The sequence below is a fragment of the Lemur catta genome, chromosome 1, assembly GCF_020740605.2.
Source record: "Lemur catta isolate mLemCat1 chromosome 1, mLemCat1.pri, whole genome shotgun sequence".
Lineage (NCBI taxonomy): Eukaryota > Metazoa > Chordata > Mammalia > Primates > Lemuridae > Lemur > Lemur catta.
Window position 1 is genome coordinate 185,499,047 of NC_059128.1, and position 24,248 is coordinate 185,523,294.

At 37.9% G+C, this 24,248-nt stretch overlaps 1 protein-coding gene and 1 pseudogene across 1 annotated transcript; one reads left to right on the top strand and one right to left on the bottom strand.

Annotated features, from left to right (window-relative positions):
- Nucleotides 1-328: 328 nt before the first annotated feature.
- Nucleotides 329-23,295, top strand: LOC123641482 (vomeronasal type-2 receptor 1-like). Its single transcript, XM_045556300.1, has 6 exons — nt 329-567; nt 6,970-7,261; nt 9,678-10,550; nt 13,570-13,797; nt 20,641-20,764; nt 22,313-23,295. The coding sequence occupies exons 1-6, from the start codon at nt 329-331 to the stop codon at nt 23,293-23,295; spliced, it is 2,739 nt and encodes a 912-aa protein (XP_045412256.1).
- Nucleotides 19,321-19,802, bottom strand: LOC123641488 (annotated as a pseudogene).
- Nucleotides 23,296-24,248: the final 953 nt, after the last annotated feature.

Sequence of the window (24,248 nt, forward strand, 5' to 3'; positions counted from 1 at the left end):
AGGGACAGTTTCTATGAAATGAAATGACTCTTTTAAACTCAAAACCTACTATTATGTCATTAAATATTATTGCTAAGCATAAAAGAAATTTTTATGAGTCTCTTTTCAAAAGCATCACTCAGCTCTTAGTCCAGATCCACAAATTGCAAGTGAGTGTGAGGCTCTGTGATTGAGTGAGACGTGACAATTATGTAAGTAGGTGGCAGCAAGCTGAGTCCTTGGGGATCAGGCAACACACACTCCAGGGTAACAACGCCCCATCTAAGTGCCACATTAAAACTAGTCTAATTTCAATACTGGTCATTTTCCCCAAACTCACCTTATTAAAATGGCTGGCAGAAATAAATGCTTGGCCCTAGGATTTCTTGCATTTTTATGGGCTGATTTGGGTACTGAAGGCAAAGAAGAGGAAGAACAGACTTGCCGGTTGCTGGGCAAGTTTGATTTGAATGGATATGTAGATGCCAAAAACCATTCACTTGTTATTGGAGGGCTGTTTCCTATTCACTCCAGGACTATCCCAGCAAATGAATCTATTTTGGAGCCAGTATCAGCAAAATGTGAAGGGTAAGTCATTCTTTTAATCTTCTTTTTAAGTCAATTATAGGTGCTGGGGGAGGAGTGGTGGGTGTGGGGGTCAGAGTCTGAAAGTGCAGCCAACTGGCCCTGACTCTGACACTATCTTTTTGACTCAGGATAGGTACTTCCTGTCATTAGGCCTCAGTTTCTGCAAATTGGGCATTGCTTAGAAATGGAAAAAGCTTGGTCTCAGGTGGGTCCTTTCCCACTTTTGTATCTCAGACAGGAAAAAGGCAGGTTTTACATTCCTCAGAGGGTGGTCTATGGGCCAGCAGCATCAGCATCACCTACGAGCTTGCTAGGATTGTAGAATCCTGGGCTGCATCCCACACCTGCTGAATTAAGATCTACATTTTCATAAGACCTCCTGATGATTCATGTACATATTAAAGCCTGAGAAAGTATGATATAGAATTACGCAGTGTTGCAGCTTTGCTGTTAATTGTTATGGACTAAACTCTCTTCAAGTGAAAATACATGGTGTGGGAATGCTGATTTATTTCTGAGCTAATGTTCATGGTAGGACTCCTTTGGCTGCTAGAAGGCTCCTGCCTCTACCTTTAAGTTGTCGTGTCAGGAAATAGGATCCAAATTTGCTAGTGATCCATTGTAAGAAAGGCAAACATGGATTAGCTATTACACACACACACACACACACACACACACACACACAAACAAGTGCATGTGCACGTACACACACAAACACAGACACTTCAGATATGAAAAACATGCCAGCAATTAAAAGAAAGGAAAACAATTATCCACTACCATTTGCTACTACCATAACAAGGAACTCTTTTCATTTTCCTATATGCTTTCTCAGCCCTTTATTCAAATTCACCCATAAATTTTGCATAGTTGTGACCAAAGCACAGATATAATTTTATATTAGACATTTTACATTATGTAGTAAACATCCCCATGATGCTACATAGTAATTATAATTGCAAATACACGATGTAAAAACTTTAACAACTTCTTACACCATTAAATTTTTACAGATCACAGCTCTTGTCCTTTAATGATATTTTATGCTCCATATTTGAGATATTATTAAAGGAGTGTATCATCTATAATGCTGTTGGCAAAAGGAAAGGATTGTAATCAGTCGCTATTTGTCTCTTTCCTGGACCTTCTAATTGTTTTCTATTCTTACAGTGAAGCAAAGGGTAGAAGGATGAGAGGGGCTTTTGCTTACAGCTACATTGTTGTAGAGTGAGTTCATTATTTTTCACAGAGGTTTTCACTTCTTCAATCCTTAATAACTTAAAATGAAGATTTAGAGTTTGTCATAATATGATGAATATTTCGTAAACGGAATCAGTTAATTTGTTCTCCACTCTCTACTGGAACTTCTGAAGACTACTTACCTAGCAAAGTTAAATGGAAAAGCCAATATGCATATTTTTAAATTAAAATTCACCTCCCCTAAAATAATTTGGCATATCCACTGTGGTTGAAACAGTCGTGAGAAATACATTCCATTTTGACAATAATTCACTTGCCAGGGATTTGCATAATCAATATAATCAGGATTTGCGTGGCCACAACTTGGCTTTACATTATGCATTTGACATATGCGTACGTAAAAGAAAAGACAATGTGCTTTTAAAAGGAAGTTAATAGGGGACACAGGACAGACTAAATCAACACAAATGTGTAAAACAAATAATAGTTACAAGAGATGGAGACTGAAAAAACAATCAAAGTGCTGTGACTTCCTGTGTGCTCTCGGGAAGGGGTGGGGAACAGATACTGGAGAGCACTGAGTCAGCACCACACCCTTTAAATGGGCTTTTACTCCTAAAAGTCCTACAGCTCATTTGCAAGTGAGAGGAGTAGAGGGTGGCTACTAGTCATTTACCCCAAGGATGAGTTATTTTTCACTTGCTCCTACTATGAGGGAACAGAAATGTGGTGAAGGTGGACCACGAGAGGAGGAGAGGACATTGTGAATTTAGGGAGAGAGGTTCCTTGAATGAACTGCTGCAGTGGAAGATCAGAGGAGTCTGGAGACGGTATAAGGGGTAGAGGCATTTGGAATGGCAGAGAAGAAAGTGGTGAGTGTTAAGATTTGAGAAAGAGAAAGATAAAAAGGCATTGAATGGGAACAATGATGAAGTTTACCTTCTTCAGAAATTTGTAAGGAGTTGGCTCTGCTTTCTCTCTGATTTTGAGACCCCACATAAAAAGTTTTCCTTTAACAAATGAAATGAGAAAGGAAATGGAAGACTATCAGTTTGTCTCACCGGATGGGGACCAGGAGTACTCACCCAGAAGGGGACACCTGGAGGAGGAAACAGAAAGAGTCAACAGTGAGGCCAGAGAGCCAGCAGGGCCCAGGGAGCAGGGGCCTGAGCTCCAGAGCCTGCCCCAGAGAGGTGCAGACAGCTGACTTCAGCCTCTTCATACAATTGTGTGAAAATAAGCAATAGTATTTGTCTGTTTCCTGTATTTGTTATTTGGTTTTCACTGGGCTCTGGTCATTAAGAAAAACAAAATAAATTGGATCTGGCTCTGTTTTTCTGGGGTGAAACTCTTGGGAAGAGAATTATTGTTTCTTCAGTGCTAAAATACAGAAGACATCTCATTTACTCTTAAAAACAGTTGGTTGAAGATGTTATACTCACATTTCAGATGAGGAAACTAAGACTCAGGGAGGTTAAATGACTTGCACAAGGTCACATGGAACGTATAAGGCAGAGTTGGTGTTTTATCTTAGGACCTCTGAATCAGCCAACTGCTTTTTTTCCACTTTAAAAATATTTCCCAAACTGATAAATGCCTCTTTTTAAAAAAGGTGCAGACCCGGGGAGGTGGGGGGGGGGAGGGGATGGAGGTATGACTACATGATGAGTGCCAGGTGCACTGTCTGGAGAATGAGAACGGACGCGCTTGGGACTCTGACTCGGGGGGATGGGTGGGACATGGAAAATGTATATAACCTAAACTTATGTACCCCCATGATGAGCTGAAATAAAAAAAAATATATATAAAAAAAAATTTTATTGATACATAATAATTGTACATATTCATGGAGTACATGTTATATTTTGATACAAGCATATAACATATAATGATCAAATCAGGGTAATTGGGACATGATTCACCTGAAACATTTATCATTGCTTTTGATAAATGCTTCTTGAAAAAAGGGGCTTCCAATATATGTGGGTAACCACCAAGACATCGTAGAACCTGTAATATACTACACGCATTGTGAATATAGCCCTAAGAAAGGGCTAAATGTGCAGCATTTCTGAAGTTTATTTAATAACAGAATTCTTTACATGGGGAACTCTGCACAGTCTCACACTGCTCAAGTATGAACAGCTGGTTTAATTGATTCATATTCAAGTGCAATGAGCTGTACAGAAGAGATGGCTAGGAGAAGGCATAAACCAGTTATTACAATAGAAGGGAGTTCTGGGGGATACCAGGACTCTACGGGGCATACAGAGCAGCTGCCATCAGGAAGCCTTCAAAACAGAAGAGCAGAAGCGAATCGAGGAGGCAGTGGTTAGGCTGGGTCTGAAGTCTCTGCAGGGAAGACTCTACAAGAGGTGAACTGAGATGAGGGGTCTTTTGGTTCTAAAGTTTCCAGTAAAAACATAACTTCTGTTTATTTGCTGAGAGTTCTATTTTCACATTGTTTCAAGAGGGTTTGCCCTCACCTCATGGATTGCAATAGCTACTTTATGTCTGATGACTTCGATAGCCTAGTCATCTCAGGATTGGTGTCTGTTGATTGGCTTTTCTCTTGAGAGTTGTTTCATGTGGTCTGGGGAATCTAAAAAGCCAATTTCTTGCTCTGAATGTGGATCAGTTATGCAAGGCATTATTGTGAGTATTCTGCTTGTCTCCCAGCCTGATTTGATTGAAATCCAAATTGCTCATATTTATGTTATACAAGGCTAAAACTTTCCCCAGCATTTTAATCCATCCTAAATATACTGATGTGTTTTGAATATTGATAACATTCCATATTTTTAAAGTGTTTGATATATTTCTTCAAAATTAGAACCGTATAATTCATTTCCACCTACAGCACTCAACAGTTTCCTCCGATCTGTACCCAGCTCCAATGTTCTCCAGGCCTCTGAATACTCCACGTAAATTAACTTTTTCTTCTGGTGGGAGAGTCCTCATGGAAGGCCTGGCCTATGTGGTATTCAGAAGCCAGGCTGGGCCTAATCTCATAATAATTTCATTTGTACATAATTAACCTTTAGCTATAATCAATCTAGAAATTCAGCTTGGGGTTTGGAGAAATCTCATTCTGAAACCCACAGTCTTAACAAGATATTAATTTTGGTTGGCTATCAGCTAAAGTATATGAAAGAGGAAGACTTTGGAGGAAAATGTTTCTCAGCAGAGGAAGATGGTAAAATTAAGTGAGGAAGGAAATATTTTAATTCCTGTTTTCATTGATCTAAACAAAGGTAGGATTTAGAGAAATTTTTTGAGGGAAAGAAGGTATACATTGTATAATAATACCATAACTATCGTAATGGAAATCAATGAATAAAAGAAAAATCATCCCAAATCCCACCCTTCCAGTAATTATCCTGTGCCCATTTAAAAAATTTCCCTGTTACTCCTTATCCAAATGTTCCTATACTTTATATATAGTTTTAATCACAGTGTGGAAACAACTTTGCATACTGCCTGTTTCACTTAATATTATATGCATACTGCTGTGTAATTTCTTTGATTATAGTTTTTTAATGATAGAAAAATGTTTCCATCAGGTCAATGCATCATAATTTATTATTACTGAGCATGTGAAGTTCTTGCCAGTTTTTCAATACTGTAAATCATTCTGTAATGAGCAGTTTGGGGCATATAGCTTTTTCCTTTGGGAAGAACAGTACCTTCTGATAAATTTTCAGGGGTGGAATTAGTGGTTCAAAGTAGGTGAATGTTTTTCTAGCCTTGAAATATCTTGCTGTATTACTTTAAAAAGATATTGCTATATTTATTTCAAAAAATTTTACGGTCACCATTATAAATTTGGAAACTAGTATCTTAGGATGATAAAGCCCTTCTGTTCTGGCACCTTCTGGTCCTCCAGTTTCCCCTTTCACGGTGCCACACCCACTCCCTCCCCATCTCCTCCAAACACACTGACCTTTCCCTCCTTGAATGTTCCAAGTTCTCTCATGGTGATGCCTTCACGCTGGCTCTTCCCTTGGCCTGCAGCACTCCTCCTCCTCTCACCTCATCCTTCACGTTTCGGCTTGGCTGTTAATTCCTCCAGGGCCAGGTGCCCCTCCTTTGTATTTCACAGCCCCTTTGTCTACCCCATCACTAGTTTTTGTTTGTTTGTTTGTTTCTTATCATTTTGTGCTGTAGCTGCTTGGCTATTTTTCAGTATCTTTACCTAGATGGCACTATGTCTACCTAGCTCACTGTTGTATTTAGTGTTTAGCACCAGAAGAATCAATAACTACATATTCAGTGAAGAACAAAACTAACCTAAAAACCCAATTAGAGACTTGGAGAAAAATTCCAATCTCCCAATAGGGTTATTTGCTAGTGGCTATTTCATTCAAAAAATATTTGTTGAGTAGAAGACATAGAGTTAGATACGATACCTACAAAAGATATTAAGAGACAAAAGTCTTTGGATACTTGCTTTCAAATAGGTTAAGGTGATTAAAACTAGGAAGAAAGAGCTGGGAATACAGTAGTTTTTAACAGAGAAGAAATTGAAAAAAATGTGGTAATGGACGGCAAGAGAAGTGTTTTCCCTTTTTAATGACTAGGAAATGGAAAGGAGGAGGCATCTTATTTATGATTAAATGTAAGAATAGTAGCAAAAAGACATTTTCAATTCAAAATCTCTCAACTTTAACAATCAAATTGTGGCAGAAAAATTATATAATAGGAGTCAAAGTATATATAAATTTCATATACTGGTATTATATATATTTTCATATATTTACATAATTTTTATAATTATAATTACTGTGCAGAAGAAAACAAGAGAAGGCAAGGAGGAGAGAGAGGAGACTCATACGGCACTAGGGTCTTCCAATTAATGGGGAAAAATGTTTTGAGGGGCCACTGGGTGTCAGTTTGGTGGGGAGAATTGTGAATATAAGAATATTTTGTGAAAACACAATCAGCAGTTTGAGAAGACTATAGCATATATATAGGTAGAGCAAGAAAACATCCAAAAAAGTGTTTCCCAGTCCAAACCAGTCAGCAGTTATTACGGTTCATACTTGAATCCTTCAAGTTTATGACATCATTTATGAAAAATTAACACACTCAGACAACTGAGGTGACTGCTGATGTTTTGGCAAAACGCTCTTATCACCAACCCCAACTGCTTTTCCCCTCAAAGACCTATCTACTAATTTACAAAAGCTATTTCTTTATCAGGTTTAACTTTCGGGGATTTCGTTGGATGAAAACAATGATCCACACAATCAAGGAGATTAATGAGAGGAAGGATATTTTGCCCAACATCACTTTGGGCTATCAGATCTTTGACACCTGTTTCACCATCTCCAAATCAGTGGAAGCGGCTTTGGTCTTCCTTACAGGGCAGGAAGAAAATAAGCCCAATTTTAGAAACAGCACTGGAGCATTTCTGGCAGGAATTGTTGGAGCAGGTGGATCATCCTTATCAGTTGCTGCTTCAAGGATTCTAGGATTGTATTATTTGCCTCAGGTATTTCAGATTACGGCGCTGGGTACTGACTCGTTAAAAAAGAAAAACTGGGTGGGAGGAGCTGAGGGATAAAAATCTACCTGTTGGGTACAATATACACTGAAAGCCCTGACTTCAGCATGACACGATACATCCATGTAACAAAAAACACGTGTGCCCCCTAAACCTATTAAAATAAAAAATAAAATAAAATACTTAGAAAAAACTCCCCACAAACTGTGTTTGTGGAAATTGCAGCAAATAGCAAGGTGCTCTGGTGAGGCTGGGCTAAGTTGCAGACAGGCAGGGCTGGTAGTGATGCTGCCGCCCTGGTTCCTATGTTCAGATGGGCTGTAGCAAGTGTGAATTGACGCCTCCTTAGAGCCGATTTGAGAATCTTCTACATCCCTTGGCACCGTGCTTTAATTTTTGGCTTGAGGTTGTGACCCAGTGATTTGTAGGTTGGCATCTCACTAGGCATAATACTTTATAGGACTCTGAAGCACCATGTAGGTGACTGATAAATACATGTTTGTTCATCAATAGATGGTATAAGCAACTCACGTGTTTCTTGCCTATATTAATGCTTATTATTCGTGACCCTTTTTGTTCATACACTAACATAGTGAAATGAGCCTGGGAATTTTCCAAGATGGCTAGAATTTCGAGGATGCTAATTTTACAGATTATTTTAAATTCAGAGGCAGTGACACATTTAAATATAAGAAGATAATATAGAAAAAAGGGATTATTAAGAAAATATAAATAAAGTTCTTAATTATCTCTAAGGATGGGTTGTTAAAGTATCCATTGTCAGGACTTACTAATGTGAATGATGATTAAGCTTATTTGTGTTACTGAAGTAATGGGTGAGTTTGAAATAATTGTAAAAATAATTTATATAGTCTTTCTTATAAAGCTGCAAATGCAAATGTAGGGGAGCAGGAAAATACAGAGAAACAGAACAAGAGGAGGGCTTGGGTGACACAGCTGACACTGTGAGTGTGGGCTTCGTGCAGCTCACACTGCTCCTCCCGTGAGCTCTACCTTCCACCAAATAGCGACTGTGGTTCAGGCACTGGTTAGAGACATCTAGATGGATTTTCTCATTTAAAGCCTTGTAGCAAATCTGCAAAGAAGCTAAAAGAAATCTTCTATGTGACAGACACTTTCACATTTGTTGTCGCGTTTAATATATTGAGCAACCTTACAATGTAGATATTATTACCCTGATTTTGTTTATGGGGAAACTGAGGTTCAGAAGGTTTAAAAAACTTTTCTAAGATCTTACAATGATACATTATGCAGCCAGAGTTAGAAATCAGATGTTTCTGCTTCTTAAACAAGACTCTTTCTTACAGATGGCTTCCATGATGTTGCTGCCTTGCATGATTCCAAAGAAGAATGTAAACTTTAGCCAGTGGAATAAGAATAGGACATAGGGGAGAGGAAAGAAAAAATAGGAATATTCTGGCACCCATGAAGACCTTGATAATCTTGAAGCTATGAAATTATAATATAGAAGGTCCTATTGGAGATGATGCATTAATAATATGAGAGGCAAATGGGGTGGGATAAGGGAGAATGTTCTTAACTGTAGAGATAGAGGGTAAGCTATAGTAGAAATGCATGTAAGACAGTGAGGAATTCACCTGACCTCCATTCTTAGATTCCCACTAATGGAAAATACATACAAGGATCACTGGCCAAATGAGAAAAAGCTACCTCTTCATTTATCTAGATAAGTGCCTATAAAATGAGGACTTCTAGTAACTCTGTTGGAGAACATGGCTCACACCTGAGGTTGAGGTGGTGCTTTCTACCACCTTTCTCAAGCTAAGTCTTGAAACCTTCATACTCAGAAGATTTCTCCTGGCAGAGAAAAACAAGGAAAGAGAAAAGGAGAGAAAGACAGAAAGTAGTGGTGGGAGGGGGCAGGGAGAGAGAGATTGGGAGAGAGAAAGACAGAGAGAGAGAGAGAGAAGGAAGAGAAGGAAGAATTGGTCTTGCCAAATGGACTAAGTGAGTCCATTCACTCCATCATCTGTATGGATGAGAAGGTAAATCTGAGTGGATGGCTGACTTACTCCTGTTGTCTCTGGGGTGCAGAGAGAAAAGGGCAGATGGCTTCCTTTTCACTGCTGTGACCCCACCTGTAAAAATTAGTGCATTGAATGTCATCATGTTAATAATGAGCTCCTCCAAATCCCTTGGGATGGGGTGGGAAAATGAGGATAGAGAGGCCTAAAGCATTCCCTCCAACAGTCCCCACCTGCTGAGTAGGGAGAGGAGTAGAAGTCATTTTGTCTATGGAAGGATGTGAGAATAAAGGAAGAATGGTTAAGTTCCCTCTCTCTCCAATAAAAATATTCTGAAATTGTGTAATTTGAAACTGGCTATTTATTTCTAATAACTGCATGAATATTTTCAATTGTAGGTGGGCTATGCCTCTACCTGCTCAATTCTTAGTGACAAATATCAGTTTCCTTCTTATCTTCGCACAATAGCCAGTGATAAGATCCAGTCGGAGGCCATGGTAAGACTTATCCAACACTTTGGTTGGGTCTGGATAGGCACTATAGCAGCTGATGATGATTATGGAAAATATGGAGTAAAAATGTTTAAGGAAAATATGGAGAATGCCAACCTCTGCATCGCATTCTCCGAAATCATTCCCAAAGTCTATTCCTATGAGAAAATGCAAAAAGCTGTTGATGCTATAAAGACCTCCGCTGCCAGAGTCATTGTGCTTTACGCATCTGATATTGACCTCAGTCCTTTTGTGCTGGAAATGGTTTACCACAACATAACTGACAGAACGTGGATAGCGAGCGAAGCGTGGATTACCTCAGCCCTCATTGCAAAGCCTGAATATTTTCCATATTTTGGTGGAAGTATTGGATTTGCAATACCAAGAACTGATATACCAGGATTAAAAGAATTTCTTTATGATGTACATCCCAGCAAAGATCCAAATGACGTCCTGACCATCGAATTCTGGCAAACTGCTTTTAACTGTACTTGGCCCAACAGCAGTGTTCCATACAATAGTGACCATAGAGTGAATATGACTGGTAAAGAAGACAGACTACATGCCATGTCTGATACATTCTGTACTGGAGAAGAGCAGTTGGAAGATCTTAAAAACACCTATCTGGATGTGTCTCAGCTAAGAATTACAAACAATGTCAAACAAGCTGTGTATTCTATGGCTTATGCTCTGGATGGTCTCAGTGCATGTGAAGAAGGTCGTGGGCCGTATGTTCCAGGAAACACCTGTGCATACATACCTGACTTTGAGCCTTGGCAGGTAAGTTGTCGTTCGTTTTACTTCATTGTATAGCTTGACAATTATAAGAATTCCAGCCATTAAAACTACTGATTTGCCTTTGTATTTAATAGACATGATTTCATCACATGTCCACCTAAAATAATGGCTTACTTATGTGGCCTAAATGGGCATTTTAAAGTTCCCATTTGTTAACAAAGTTTTTATTAGATTAGTTGTGAATGACAGAAAACTCCCTAAAACAGTGCCTTAAACAACATAGGTTTTTTTTCCTTCACATAAATGAAGTTTAGAGATAAGCATTCTAGGACTGAAAGAATGTCTTAGGGACCCACTCCCCATGGTGTTGTTTCACCATCTGCAATATGGGGTTCACCTCATAATCCTAGATAGCTACCAGGGATTCAAACATCATGTCCACATTCTAACCAGCAGGAAGAAGAAAGGCCAGGATGTGCACACTCCTCCATTTAAGGATAATTTCTGGAAATTATAATATATACCATTCTCCTTATATTCCACTAGCCAAAATTTAGTCATGTGGTTTTATTTTGCTGAAAAGGAAACTGGAAGATGTAGTCTTCATGCAGTGTGGGAGGGGGATGAATGCTGGGAGGTGAAGATTATTGGTCCATCTTGGAGATTGGCTCCCAGATCTCCTGTATCAGGCCTGGTCCCACAGCTCATGTTGGGACATGGTAGCCTGAGTGGTCTCCCCAAGATGCACACCTACAGAATGCTCCTCTGCTCATGTCCTTCAGGACCTCCCCTTACCTATAAAGGATAAAGCACGAGCATCCCTGGTCTGGCGCCTTCAGCCCTTTGTGATCTAGGCTCTGTCAGCATCTCTGATTTTATCACTCCTTCCACGAGCCTCACCATTTTACTATCCTGCAATTAAATTGATTGTCATGCCCTACGGAGTCCACAGTGGCTGGAACCATTGCATCTTCATTTTTAGTTTTATTTTCAAATCGATCACACGTTGCATCTAATTTTGTGTCTTCTTTGTCTTCCCCAATCTGTGACAGCTCTTCTTTCTTTCATTGTTTTTCATGACTTTTACACTTTTGATAAGAACTGGTCAGATATTTTTAGAATTATTTTCGATTTGGGCTTGTCTAATTTTTTCTCATGATCAGAGTATGATTATTAATTTTTGGCAAGAATATTGTAGAAGTGATGTATCCTTTCCTATGCCTCATATCCTGATATAATTATGTATAATTATTGGTGATATTATTAATAACTTTGATCACTTAATTACAGTGATGTCACCATGTTTTCCCATTGTGAAGTTACTACGCTTCCCTTTGTAGTTGATAATTATCTTCTGGAGAAATATTTTGAGACGCTGAAAATGTTCTATTTCTCATCATTCTTTTGGCCATAAATTTTAGTATGCATTGATGATTCTTCTTGCCTGAAACAACTACTACTATGTTGTTTGAAAAATGGTGATTTTCTATTCCCCTCATTCTTCTACGTTTATTACCTAGAATTCTATTCCTCCCCCACTGATTTATTTATACCAACATGAACCCATGGATATTCACTACTAAATACCACATTTTATCACTCATATGTGGGAGCTAAAAAGAATTTGAGCTCGTGGAAGTAGAGAGTAGAATTGTGGATATTAGAGGCTGGGAAGGGTGGAGGTGAGGGGAGTATGGAGGGAAGATTGGTTAGCAGATACAAAATTGCAGCTGGATGGGAGGAATGAGTTCTGGTGTTCTGTAGCACTGTAGGGTGAATATGGTCAACTACAATTTATTATATCTTTTCAAAAAGCTAGAAGACAGGATTTGAAATGATCACAGCACAAAGAAATAACAAATGTTTGAGGTGATGGATATGTTAATTATCCTGATTTGAGCATTATACATTGTATACATGTAACAAAATATCACTATATATCCCACAAATATGCATAATTACTACATGTTAATTAAAAATAAAAGGAGGTAAGACAGGGTGAAACAAGCTTCCACATCTTAGCCGATAGAAACTCCTTCCCTGTCAAGGCAAAATCCTTAGAATCATCCTTGACTTCTCTGTTTTTCTCACATTATATATCTGATTGATTAGCAAATTCTATTGGTCTTCCCTTCAAAATATATCTAGAATTGGATCACTTCATGCCGCCTCCTCTGTTACCACTCTGGCCTGAGACACCATTATCTCTCACCAAGATTAATGTAAGAGATTTCTGATTGACCTCCCTGCTACTCCCTTGTCACACAGCAGCCTGCCAAAATTAAGACTGGTGGTGTCACTCCTCTGCTCAAAACTTTGCAAGGCTCCCCATTTCACTCAGGGCAAAAGCTGAAGTCCTCATCGTGACCTGCAAACCCTACCTGGTCTCTAAGCACCCTCCCTTCTCCTCCCGGGGCTTACTCTGTTCCATCCACCAGGACTCCTCTGCTGTTTCTTGAACACTCCGGGCACACTCTTGCCTCAAGGCCTTTGGAAACATATCACAGGACTAACTTCTGCACCTCCTTCAGTCTTTGGTAGAATGTCACCTTCCATGTCACACATACCTGATCACTGATTTAAAACTGTGACTCCCATGGCCTCCCCATCCTCCACCCACTGGCTTTCCTAACCCTCCTTATCCTGCTCTACTTTATCATTTTCCTATAGTATTTATCACTTTCTAATATGCTACAAAGATCTTTTTCTAGTAGCCAAATTAAAAAAATAGAAACAGATGAAATTAAATTTAATAACTTATTTTATTTAACCCAATATATCTAAAATATTTTAATGTGTAATCATAATCATGATAACATAATATAAAAACAATAATGTGAAATTATTATTGAGATAGTTGACATTCTTTTGTGTGCGTGTGAACTAAGTCTTTATGATCTAGTCTGTATTTTACACTGACAGCACATCTCAATTTGGCCAACCACTTTTCGAGTTTCATATGAGTTTGAAATTATTTTATTTATAAAACTCTGTTTTCTAGACAATCAACTTTTTACAATTCGCTTTTTTTCCCTGTTATTTTTTTTCCCTTGGTTTCTAGTTAATGTACTATTTGAAGACACTTAAGTTTACAACCCATGATGGAAGAAGAATAGAGATGGATGAAAATGGAGATGTGACTGGTTACTATGATATTCTAAATTGGCAATTAGATGATAATGGAAATATTGCCTTTGTGAAGGTTGGAGAGTATGTATTCACAAATTCTATGTTTGAACTTGTGATCACAAAGAATACAGGAATATATTGGAACACTGAATCATCAGAGGTTAGTTACTCTCACATCATATTTTGTTTAGAATTGCATTTCTGTGTTGTTTCAGGCACTTATGGACTATCAAACACCCTGAGTTGGTCATTTCCAAATCATTTTTTCCATGTACAGTACATACCTTTTCAATGGATAGATTCAGATCTTTCATTTTTGGAACATTTTCTTGGATTATAGTTTTAAATATTAGTTTTATTACTTTCTTTTTCTTCTTCAAGTACTCCAGTCATACTTATGTTTGGACTCCTTTGTATTTCATTTCATCCACTTACTCTCTGATCATTTTGCCTTTTAAAATAAAATCTCATTTTTATTTTTTTTAAAACTATATATATATATATGTTTATTTCTGCATATTATGGGGGTACAAATGTTTAGGTTACACATACTGCCTTTGCCCAGCCTGAGTCAGAGCTATAAATCTCATTTTTATTTTCTTAGTTTTTTTTCTTGTCTTTATTCAATGACCCTCATTAAATTTTCATTCAAATATATTCTTTTTGAACCCTTGTAACTTTTATCTTAATTTATGAAATGGTTTTTATCTTTTTCTTTAGTTTCTTTCCTGAGTAAAATGAACTTTTTCATTTCTTTCAATATTATATCTATTGGTTTTTAATTTTTAAATTTCTGATTCAAGATAATTTTACACATCTCAAGTGTTTTTTTGAGAATATTTAATTGTATTTGAAATGGTATGTTACAGTAGTACTGTTCTGTTTAATGGTTTTGTGTGTGTGTGTTTTGAAGGGAAATTTTAAACTGCTGGAATATTTTGATTTTCTGTGTTCTTCCTATAGTGGACTTGTGTGGAAGCACAATTCTATTTTTAGTCCTTTTTATGGATAAGAATGAGGGTTTGGGATGGCTTACTCAGTCCCCATTTCAAGATTGCCTTCTTCTATTAGTATAGTGAAGTGCATATTTAAGGAAGACTGTTTTTTTTTGTGGTAAAGAAGAGCATAATGTGTCTTTTGATTTTATGTTTACTCTTGTTTCTGTAGGATTCTTAATTTCTTCCTCTTCTCTCCATTTCAGCCACATCTCAAAAAGACACTTCTCTCTCTATATATATCTTCTGGCCCCACTAAAGTGATGCCTTTCTGTCACTTTGAGTCCCACTTTCAAGTTTAAGTTCCTTCCCTATAGCCAGCACTGTTTCTACAAGGTCTTGGACCTGCAGGATGGAAGCTTTTCCTTCTAAGAATGATTTTTATCTGCTCTCCACCAACCTTAGGTTCTCTGCTCCCCCTTACTCTTTTCTGCAGTTCTTTTTAGAGTCCCTTCATTTTCAACACACCAGGGGCAAGGAAGGAACTCCAGAGACAACTCTGCTGGAAATTAATGGTGATTTCTCTACTTACAAGTAGTTCAAAGTTTATAGCATTCTCAGGCTCTTTGTGATGTTGAAGTCATGGGTCATGTGTGGTTTTATTTACTTCTGCCCGTTTAAAACAATTTGTGTGGTCTTTTTGGAGGATGTGTGGAGGGATTTGCAGTTTAACAGCTAGAGTTACTGTGGGGCAACCAGAAGTCTTCCTCTTCCCCTCTGACAGTAGTTCTAGAAGGACTTAATTTCTTCTTCTCTGTTTTTTTGTTATTTATTTCCAGGGTCAAAGAATGAGAGGAAAAAATTTACAAGTTCATAATATAATCTGAGGTAGAAAACACTAGTTACCAGTATGGTATAGTATGGACACACATACATGTTAATAAACTTTAGTGTATCATTCAAAAAAATACCATATTGGGATATTTTATGAGAAGAAGATGAGTTTTATAAGCTTCAAAATTCTTTTCAAATATTGTTTCCAAAATTGTCCTGGGAGGTAGTAGAAGTAAGGTTGACTAGATGTATTGGTTTTGGATGTAAAGTGCTTATGCCAGATTTTAAAAAATCTATTCTTTTTATTATTATTATTTATGTGATATGTTATAGTTATGCATTATTGTTATTTTTGTTTGAGGCACCATACCTGGAGAATTATTATTTATTATCAATTATTATTACAATATTTCTTCCTCCTTCTCCTATAGCAACAGGAGGGCTGTTGATATGCAGCACTGCAGCTGCAAATATTTTACAAGGGAGGTGGCTGGTGAGCTAGAGACTAGGTCCCCTGGGGACACAATGTACGGGCAACACTTAAAGAAGTGCTGGTGGAAAGTCAAGCAGAAATCCCATCACTCATTTACCAGATACCTGAACTTTTTACCCTTAATGAACTATTAGTTCAGGAAAGTAGAGCTGTAGAGTTTTTGATAACCTAATTTAGTGTTTATTACAGGGTGACCTGTAGAGTTACAGTAAGGCGATAGGATGGGGGAAAAGCAGTGGCAATTTAATCTTCTATGTGAATCTCAGAACGGAGGAACCAGGAGAAATGAGAGAGTAACCAGAGAATGCTTTTTCTTTGCTGCCGCAGGACTTTTCTTTTTTTTTTTGGAAGTGGGTTCTTTTTTCATCTTGTTTAGTATTCATGCATCTTCCCTTTTGACCTGAGGTCTGAGATTCCCAATCTTCCAAATTATGCTGGGAAAGCATCTAAGAATAAGTGACAAGAGACTCAAGATTTCTGAGCTTCTATGTTGTGCCGGATGCCTATGAGATCTTTATCTGATTATCAGTCTACTACTCTCTGCTTTCCATTGGTAGCAATAAACACACACACTCACAAAAGCATACACACATGCATATATACACACTAGTTTCTCTTTTTCTTGGCCATCCTTAAATAGCACTTGAAAACATTATGGCCGGATGTAAATCTGTGTTTACCACTGTAGGAGCCAGAGCTCTCTGTTTCATTGTATTTCTTCGACTTAGATCTGCTCTGTCCAATAATGTAGCCCCTAGCCATAGATAGCTTTAAAAATGCAAATGAATTAAAATTAAATACAATGTAAAATTCAGTTCCTTAATCACATTGGCGACATTTCAAGCACTCAACAGCCACATATAGCTAGGGGCTACCATATAGGACAGTGCAGATACATTAATGTAACACTCCTATCTTTGTAGAAAGAACAGAGCTGCCCTGAGCTGTCTCTCCATGGATGGTGAGCTACTTAATGGATGTGGCTTGACACTTCATTTTTAAAAGGCGAAAGATTTATACGATCTGAAGAGAAACCAGACACTTCATTTTTATATTCCTTTTGCTAGGTATATATTAATAGTAGGTGTTCAATACACTGTTTATGTAAAAAAAGGGAGAATGTCATTGTTTATATATACAAGTTTCATAGAATGCGTGTTCTATTAATGACTGATGGAAAAATAGTAAAATGTAATAGTAGATTTCTATTTTAATAATGTTTCAGTAGAGTATAGTAATTTTATTTTTCTTCTGTATTAAAATTAGGGTTATATTTGCATAATGAAATTGCTTCACATGTAATCCAATATACATTTACTAAACATCTACTATGAGTCCAACTCTGGGTTAAGTATGGCAAAAAAAAAAAAGCCACTGCCCTCAAAGTACTTACCATTTGATTAATTAATTAACTGAGCAAATATTTATTGAGCACAATATTATAGGTGCATAAGAACTGAGGTTACATCAAAATGGAACAAATCCCTACCTAATGGACCTAAAATTTCAGTGGATGGAAATAAGCAATGAACAAGATAGCAGAGAAATTAGATAATATTTTAAAGGGTGATAATGTTTAGGAGAAACAAATATCAAGGCTTGAGATAGTAAGTGCTGGGGGGAGTATTGCCCTCTAATTTCATAGAGTGTGGTCAGGAAAGACTTCACTGAGGTGACATTTGAGCAAAAAATTAAAAGGAAGTGAATCTATGCATCAACTTGGAGAACAATATTTTCAGCAGAGGAAACAGCAACTTTTAATTCCTGAGGCAGGGATATGCTTGGCATTTTGGAGAAACAATAAAGAGGTCAATGTATCAGGAAAGAGTGAAAGAGAGGGAGAGTAGGAAAGGAGGTAAGAGAGATGAGAAAAGGTCAGAGGTAGGGCCTTGTTGGCTATTGAAGGGCTTTGGCTTTACGCTGAGTGAAAAGGGAAGCTATGGAAGTCTTGACAGAGGAGAGCCATGATCTTACTTAGGGGTTTAAAGGATCATTCTGTCTGCCATATTGCAAATAGACTGAAGGAAAAGAGTGGGGAGCAGTAGTGGTGGGGCAAGCTCAGAACCAAGGAAATTGTTAGAAGAGCACACATTTATCCAAAATAATGAAGAAAGCTTAGACTAGGATAGCTGTGATGGAGGTGGCAAAAAGTTAGATTCTGGACATAGTATGACTCTGGATTTACTGACAGATTGGACCTGGAAGTGTGTTGCATCAAACCATTACAGGACAATATAAGAAGTGATTTAAGTCATAGTGGTAAACTGAGTCTGGTGGTTGGGGAGAAGATAGGCCTGAGTGCAGAAGAGGGCACATCCAGGTAAGTAACAGAATATAAGCTTGGAGATGATGGAAAAGAATAGTGGTGCTGGTGACAGAAATGGGGAATTTTGGAGGAGGAATAGGGTTGACGGGGATAGTTTCAGATATGTTGAATTTGAGGTGATGGTAGGATCTCAGTGTAGGTACATGTTGGAAGTTTAGAATGTGGAATTAGATAGAGGTCAGGTGGGAAAGGCTGATGTTAGAGATCAAGATTTGGGAATTATTCTATGGAGACACTGGTTGAGGACAAGAGAATCAATGACCTGGTTTACATCAAGAGGTAAAAGCAGAGGATCAAGCCCAAACCCCAAAAAATGTCCACAGTGATAAGGAAGGTGGAGGAAACAGAACACACTAAATAAAAGGACCCAATGGAAGCCAAGGGAGCTTGCATTTCAAGCAGTGGGTGATCGAGAGTGTCAAATATTGCAGAAAGGCAAGAGAGAATGTGGCTAGAGGTGCAGCTGTCAGACATGGCAAGAAGAGTTTTAGTGAAGGGAGTGGGTTGGAAGCTAGATCACAGAGGTTGAGAAGGGAAGGGATATTGAGAAATAGAACAAAAAACCATCAGCTAATTGTTCATGATGATTTTCAAAATAAGGTCTTGTAGTGCTCTTTCCCAAAGACTGGCTCAGGAGAGAGGAATTCCAGTTCCTTCTGTGGTGATTTGTTTTTTCTCTCTCAGACTTTGAGAATACCTTGCATTCACTCTTTTCTGTAATAGCTATTACAGACATGCCTGTACAGCCGTGGTTGGTGTCACTCCTTCTTATAGTAGTTATTCCTCAAAGTGCATTTAAAATATGATTTGACAGATACACATAAAAAAACTTATAAGAAGCTTATTCGTTGTGTGTACATACTTCTGTAATGCTACATACTATAACTTAGCTCAGAGATTTCTAATATTTTCTATGTTATCTACTTCAGATGTGCCCTGGAAAATTCAACATAGAAAAATTCTGATTTTTTTTTTTTTTTTTTTAGAGTCCAGTGGCTTTTATTAGTTTTGTCTCCTATGCTATGAACTCATAGGGAATAGGTTCTAGCAGCTCAAGGTCCTTTCCGTTGCTTCTCACAAAGTGTGAGATGCTTATTATGCCATGAATTCACAGGGAATAGGTTCCTGCAGCTCAGGCTCCTTCCCATTGCTTCTCACAAAGTGTGCTTCTCTGGGTGGAGCAGGCTGGCGCTTCAGCTGAACCCAGGTACCTTTCTCTTTGGCTTCTTTCTTTTTCTGATCGTTTTCCTTCACACGTTTCAGGAAGCTATCTCAGCTCTTAGAGAACTTAATATGTTCAATATGCACATTAATCTTCTTGGCAAGAATCTTGCCCTTGTTGGTTTACAACAATGCCAACAGCATGCTGGGTAACATTGTAGACTCTTCCAGTTTTGCCATGGTAACATTTGTGGGTCATGCCTTTTTGAACAGTACCCATTCCATTGATATCTACACTATCACCTTTCTTGTAGATTTGCGTGTATGTGGCCAAAGGAAACAACTCCATGTTTTCTAAAAGGCCTAGAGAACTTGTGTAGGGTGCTTCTCCTCTTTCCCTTTGTGTTCGTCATTTTGGTGAATTACTCAGCAGCCACAAGGTTGCGATTCAAGTGTGCCCAACACAGGGCACCGGGAGCCACATGCAGCCCCTATCTAGAAGTGAAAATTCTGATTTCTAAAATAAATATAAATGTGATTATTCACTTTCCAAAATGAAATCTTTGCTTAATAGAAAAACACTTTATCTCCCTTTTAAATAGGAATCTCCCGAGTAGATTAAGATACAAACTGATTTACAAACATCACACTTATTTTGGGTTTCAAGGTACACATCTGTGTAGAATGTAACAGGAGGCCTGTGTTCACTACTGAGATTGCTAAACTCATTTAGCAAGAAGATACTCCAGTGCTGTGCCTTATCCTCTTTTCCTTTTAGCCTTCCCAATTTTTCTGATAGAACAGATCTTTCATTATTCTTTTGCACTGACCCTTCATGACACATCTTTGACTTTAAGGTTCTGTTGGGGTGACCTTGCTGAGCAAAAATATTTTTCAGGCCCTCAAGATGATTCTTGGGGTCATAGGCCCTTCACAAGATGGAATGAACTTGTCAAATGGTCCCATCCCCAGAGTCCCTGGGGCATGGAGCCTGGTTTCGATCCCCAAGGTTAAAAAGAGGTAAGTTTAGGATTAGCTCTGCGTTTCTAGAACCAAGCACAAGACTGTATTTTAGCAAAAGTCTTCTCTAGGCTCTCCATATTATTATTCTGTTTGCCTGTTATTTTCACCCAGCTATGCTGAGTTTCCTAGGATATCACAAAGTTTCCATGGAAATTCAAATGGGAATTTTCTCAGCCTCAAAGTAGTAGAGACAAAGGGCTTTGTTACATCTGTCATATTTGTCTTTGCTAGTGTCCCCATTCAGTGTGTACTGATGTGTGTCCTCCCGGGACACGGAAGGGGATTCGTCACGGGGAACCAATATGTTGCTTTGACTGCATTCCATGTGCTGATGGATATGTGTCACAGGAACCAGGTAGAGATGGTCAATTTTTTCACGGATATTAAAATGCAATTAGATTACACATGTGTTGGCAAAGAGAGCCTCGGGAGCCTTCTTTACAAATAGGTGTGAATATCTTACAACAAAAATCATTATAATCCATCAAATTATTGGATGTTTTGTGCAGTGTGAAAAAAACATAATATTGTGTTTCAGTTATAAAGCTGCTAAAATTGGGAAAAAATTTACAACTTTGAAGTTAATAGAGGAAAATACAAAGTAAAATATATGAAATGTGAAATATGAATAATTGGATTCATAAAAAGTATTTAAAATTGTTTTAGTTTCTGAAATACATTAAACATTAGTTATGTTCATAATTGAAAAAAAGGTGACTTGCAGTTCTATGTTTTACAGAATTATGTCCAATTTGAATCTGTAAGATCTAGAATTCTATCCCTACTAGCAATTGCCTTAAGGTCATAAGTAACTAAAATTTTGTAGGGCAGATGAATTCTGCAACCACTACTCTATGAATTCTTCTCTACAGTCTGTTAAATTGCTGCTCTTATGACCAAAATTTTAGTTGGGCTTGGTGTGCTTAGTTTTGTGAAGCATATTGGAGCATGTTTATTTTTATCTCCACCTTCTGTTGAAAATACAAATTGTATTTGTCTTTTTATCAAATGGCCCTTAATAGCAATTCATTTAAGAGAGAATTTTAAAAATGTGAAATTTTCCCAAAGTGGAAAACAAGCACCATGTAACCCGAACAACTCCCCTGGACCCCATGTGGCCCAGTCTTTGCATAGAGTTACAATCAGAAAAGTCCAGTTAGCAGTCAGAAGTGATTAAAATGGAATTGTAATCTTTACCTGCATCTTTCAACAAACATTAAAGAGATGCATTTCATAATCTACTATAAATTCATATCAAGTAGTTTTTTCTTATATTCCAGTATTCTCTGTTAGAGCCCCACCCAGCCAAATGCTCCAAAGCTTTCTCAGCCTCAGGCAACATGGTGGTTGTTTTTATTTCCCTTCTCATCCTCAGTTCTTCTCTACCTGATCCTCAGATCTACACCTGGAGGGTGAGGAGGGGAAACGCTAAATGGGAAAAGACAAAATTCCCTTCTGTGGGTGGCATATTGAATGAAAGACTGAAAACACTAGTATTTTAACCAACCTCATCCCTGTTACAATCCTCTTGATTGTTTCACCTCAGTAGCTTTAATTTTCTCATATTTTTTTCTCATTCATGGATTGTGCTCAGGTTGGTGAGGATACACACCACCCTTCTCAATTAAATTATTTGAGTAGAAAGAAAGAAGCATGTTACTGGAAAAGGCCAACGCAGGAAAGGCTGACACTGAGAAAGGAGACTGATTTCTAAAATTTAAAATAATTCTCAATCTGCAATATTATCTGTACACCCTAAGGCCATTTTATATTCTTCTGAGATATTCTAGATAAAGGGATTTTCCACAAGTCTTTGCCTTAGGCTTTGACTGCTCTGTGCTATTCATAAGTGAAGGGGACAATTGGATTTCCTTGTAGTCAATTCCTGTTTTTTGTTCGATAGGTCAAAGGGAGTGTGAACAATGTGGTGAAGACTACTGGTCAAATGCACAAAAGAGTGAGTGTGTGCTGAAAGAGGTGGAATTCCTTGCTTATGATGAGCCCTTGGGATTCACACTTGTCATTCTCTCCATCTTTGGGGCACTTGCAGTTGTAGCAGTCATGGTTGTGTATATGATGTACAGGCACACTCCCCTGGTGAACGCCAATGACCGGGAACTGAGTTTTCTTATTCAGCTTTCTCTTACCATCACGCTGCTATCATCTATGCTTTTCATTGGCAGGCCATACGACTGGTCCTGCATGGCCCGCCATGTCACTCTGGCACTGGGCTTTTCTCTTTGCCTATCGTGCATTCTTGGAAAGACCATTTCACTGTTTTTAGCCTACAGAATTTCCCAGTCCAAAACCCGACTTACATCCATGCGCCCCCTTTATCGGAAAATCATTGTGCTAACCTCTGTTTTAGTCGAGATTGGCATATGTGCAGCCTACTTGGTATTGGAACCCCCGAGAGTATACAAGAACATGGAATATCAAAATACAAAGATCATTCTGGAATGTAATGAAGGTTCCATAGAGTTTTTGTGCTCAGTCTTTGGGATTGATATCTTCCTAGCCTTGCTATGCTTTCTTACAACCTTTGTGGCTCGCCAGTTGCCGGATAATTACTATGAAGGAAAATGTATCACCTTTGGGTTGCTGGTCTTTTTCATCGTCTGGATCTCTTTTGTCCCTGCTTACTTGAGCACCAAGGGCAAGTTCAAAGTGGCTGTGGAAATATTTGCAATCTTGGCATCCAGCTATGGTTTGTTGGGTTGTATATTTGCTCCCAAGTGCTTCATTATCTTGCTGAGGCCAAAGAGGAACACCGATGAAATTGTTGGTGGAAGAATCTCCAGTATAGATAAGAGTATCCAACTGACTTCATCATCTATGAGCAGTGAGATTAACAATACTGTGGTGTCAACTGTTCTGGATGATTAGAGCCGTGAGTTAACAGGTGTCCTTCAAAGCTGCAATGGTGAAGTGGCTCCACATTCCCTTTCAGGTTGCTCCTGTAGCAGCTGCCTGATGCTTTGGTGTAATGCTGCAGATTTGGATTCTGGTGGTATAAAATCTCATACTGTAAGATATCATTTAGCATGAATGAGAATACCTTTTACTATTGAAATTGTATTTCATTCAAACATTTCAAAATACTTTGGCAAAAGGAGTATGTAGTAGAGGATATGATAGGCACAAATTATCTAAAATGACAGATAAAAAATTTGGCTCTTGAATATGTTTTTGTTCTTATATCATGAATGTCTGCTCTAGAAATTTACATTATATAAAATCACCTAGTAGGGACCAAGAGAGACATACTGTTCTACATTCTGTTAATGCCTTTCTGAAATAGATAGCTTATCTGACTGAGGTAAGAACTACAACTCATACACTTTTCCTTGGACCAGGGGGTTTGGAAGAGAATTTATGTTTCAAAGGGCTCAATGGCATATGGAGAATATTAAAGGAATTGAGATGTCAACAAAACTCAGTTCCTTCTTGAATACATATGGGAGTAGACAAGTTTCTCTGAGAGAAAAGGCAAGGCCTATGTGCTACAGAATTTTCTAGAGGAGAATAAGTGGTAAAGTATCTGAATTTTAAAACATTCTTCTGCTTGAAAAATAAAAACAAGGGAATTAAGATGTCAGCAAAGCAGTTATTAAGTAGATTATGTGGTAAAGACATGGATGGCAAAAAACGCAAACATGTTACCTACAATAGGTATTAAAATGCAGGATTCTAAAGGATAAATGATAAATACTTGTCCACTGATTATGTAGCATTAACTAGAATTTAATTCCTATGTATAAATGTTATAAAAATATTTTCAGTCTTCTAGATATAAAACTTTGAAAATGACATATATTTATGTGCATATGAATTAAATG

Coding starts and splice junctions, on each gene's coding strand:
- LOC123641482 (XM_045556300.1), top strand. CDS start 329: ATGGCTGGCAGAAATAAATGCTTGGCCCTAGGATTTCTTGCATTTTTA. Junction 7,262..9,677: donor GATTGTATTATTTGCCTCAG/GTATTTCAGATT, acceptor TTTCAATTGTAG/GTGGGCTATGCCTCTACCTG. Junction 20,765..22,312: donor ATATGTGTCACAGGAACCAG/GTAGAGATGGTC, acceptor TTTGTTCGATAG/GTCAAAGGGAGTGTGAACAA.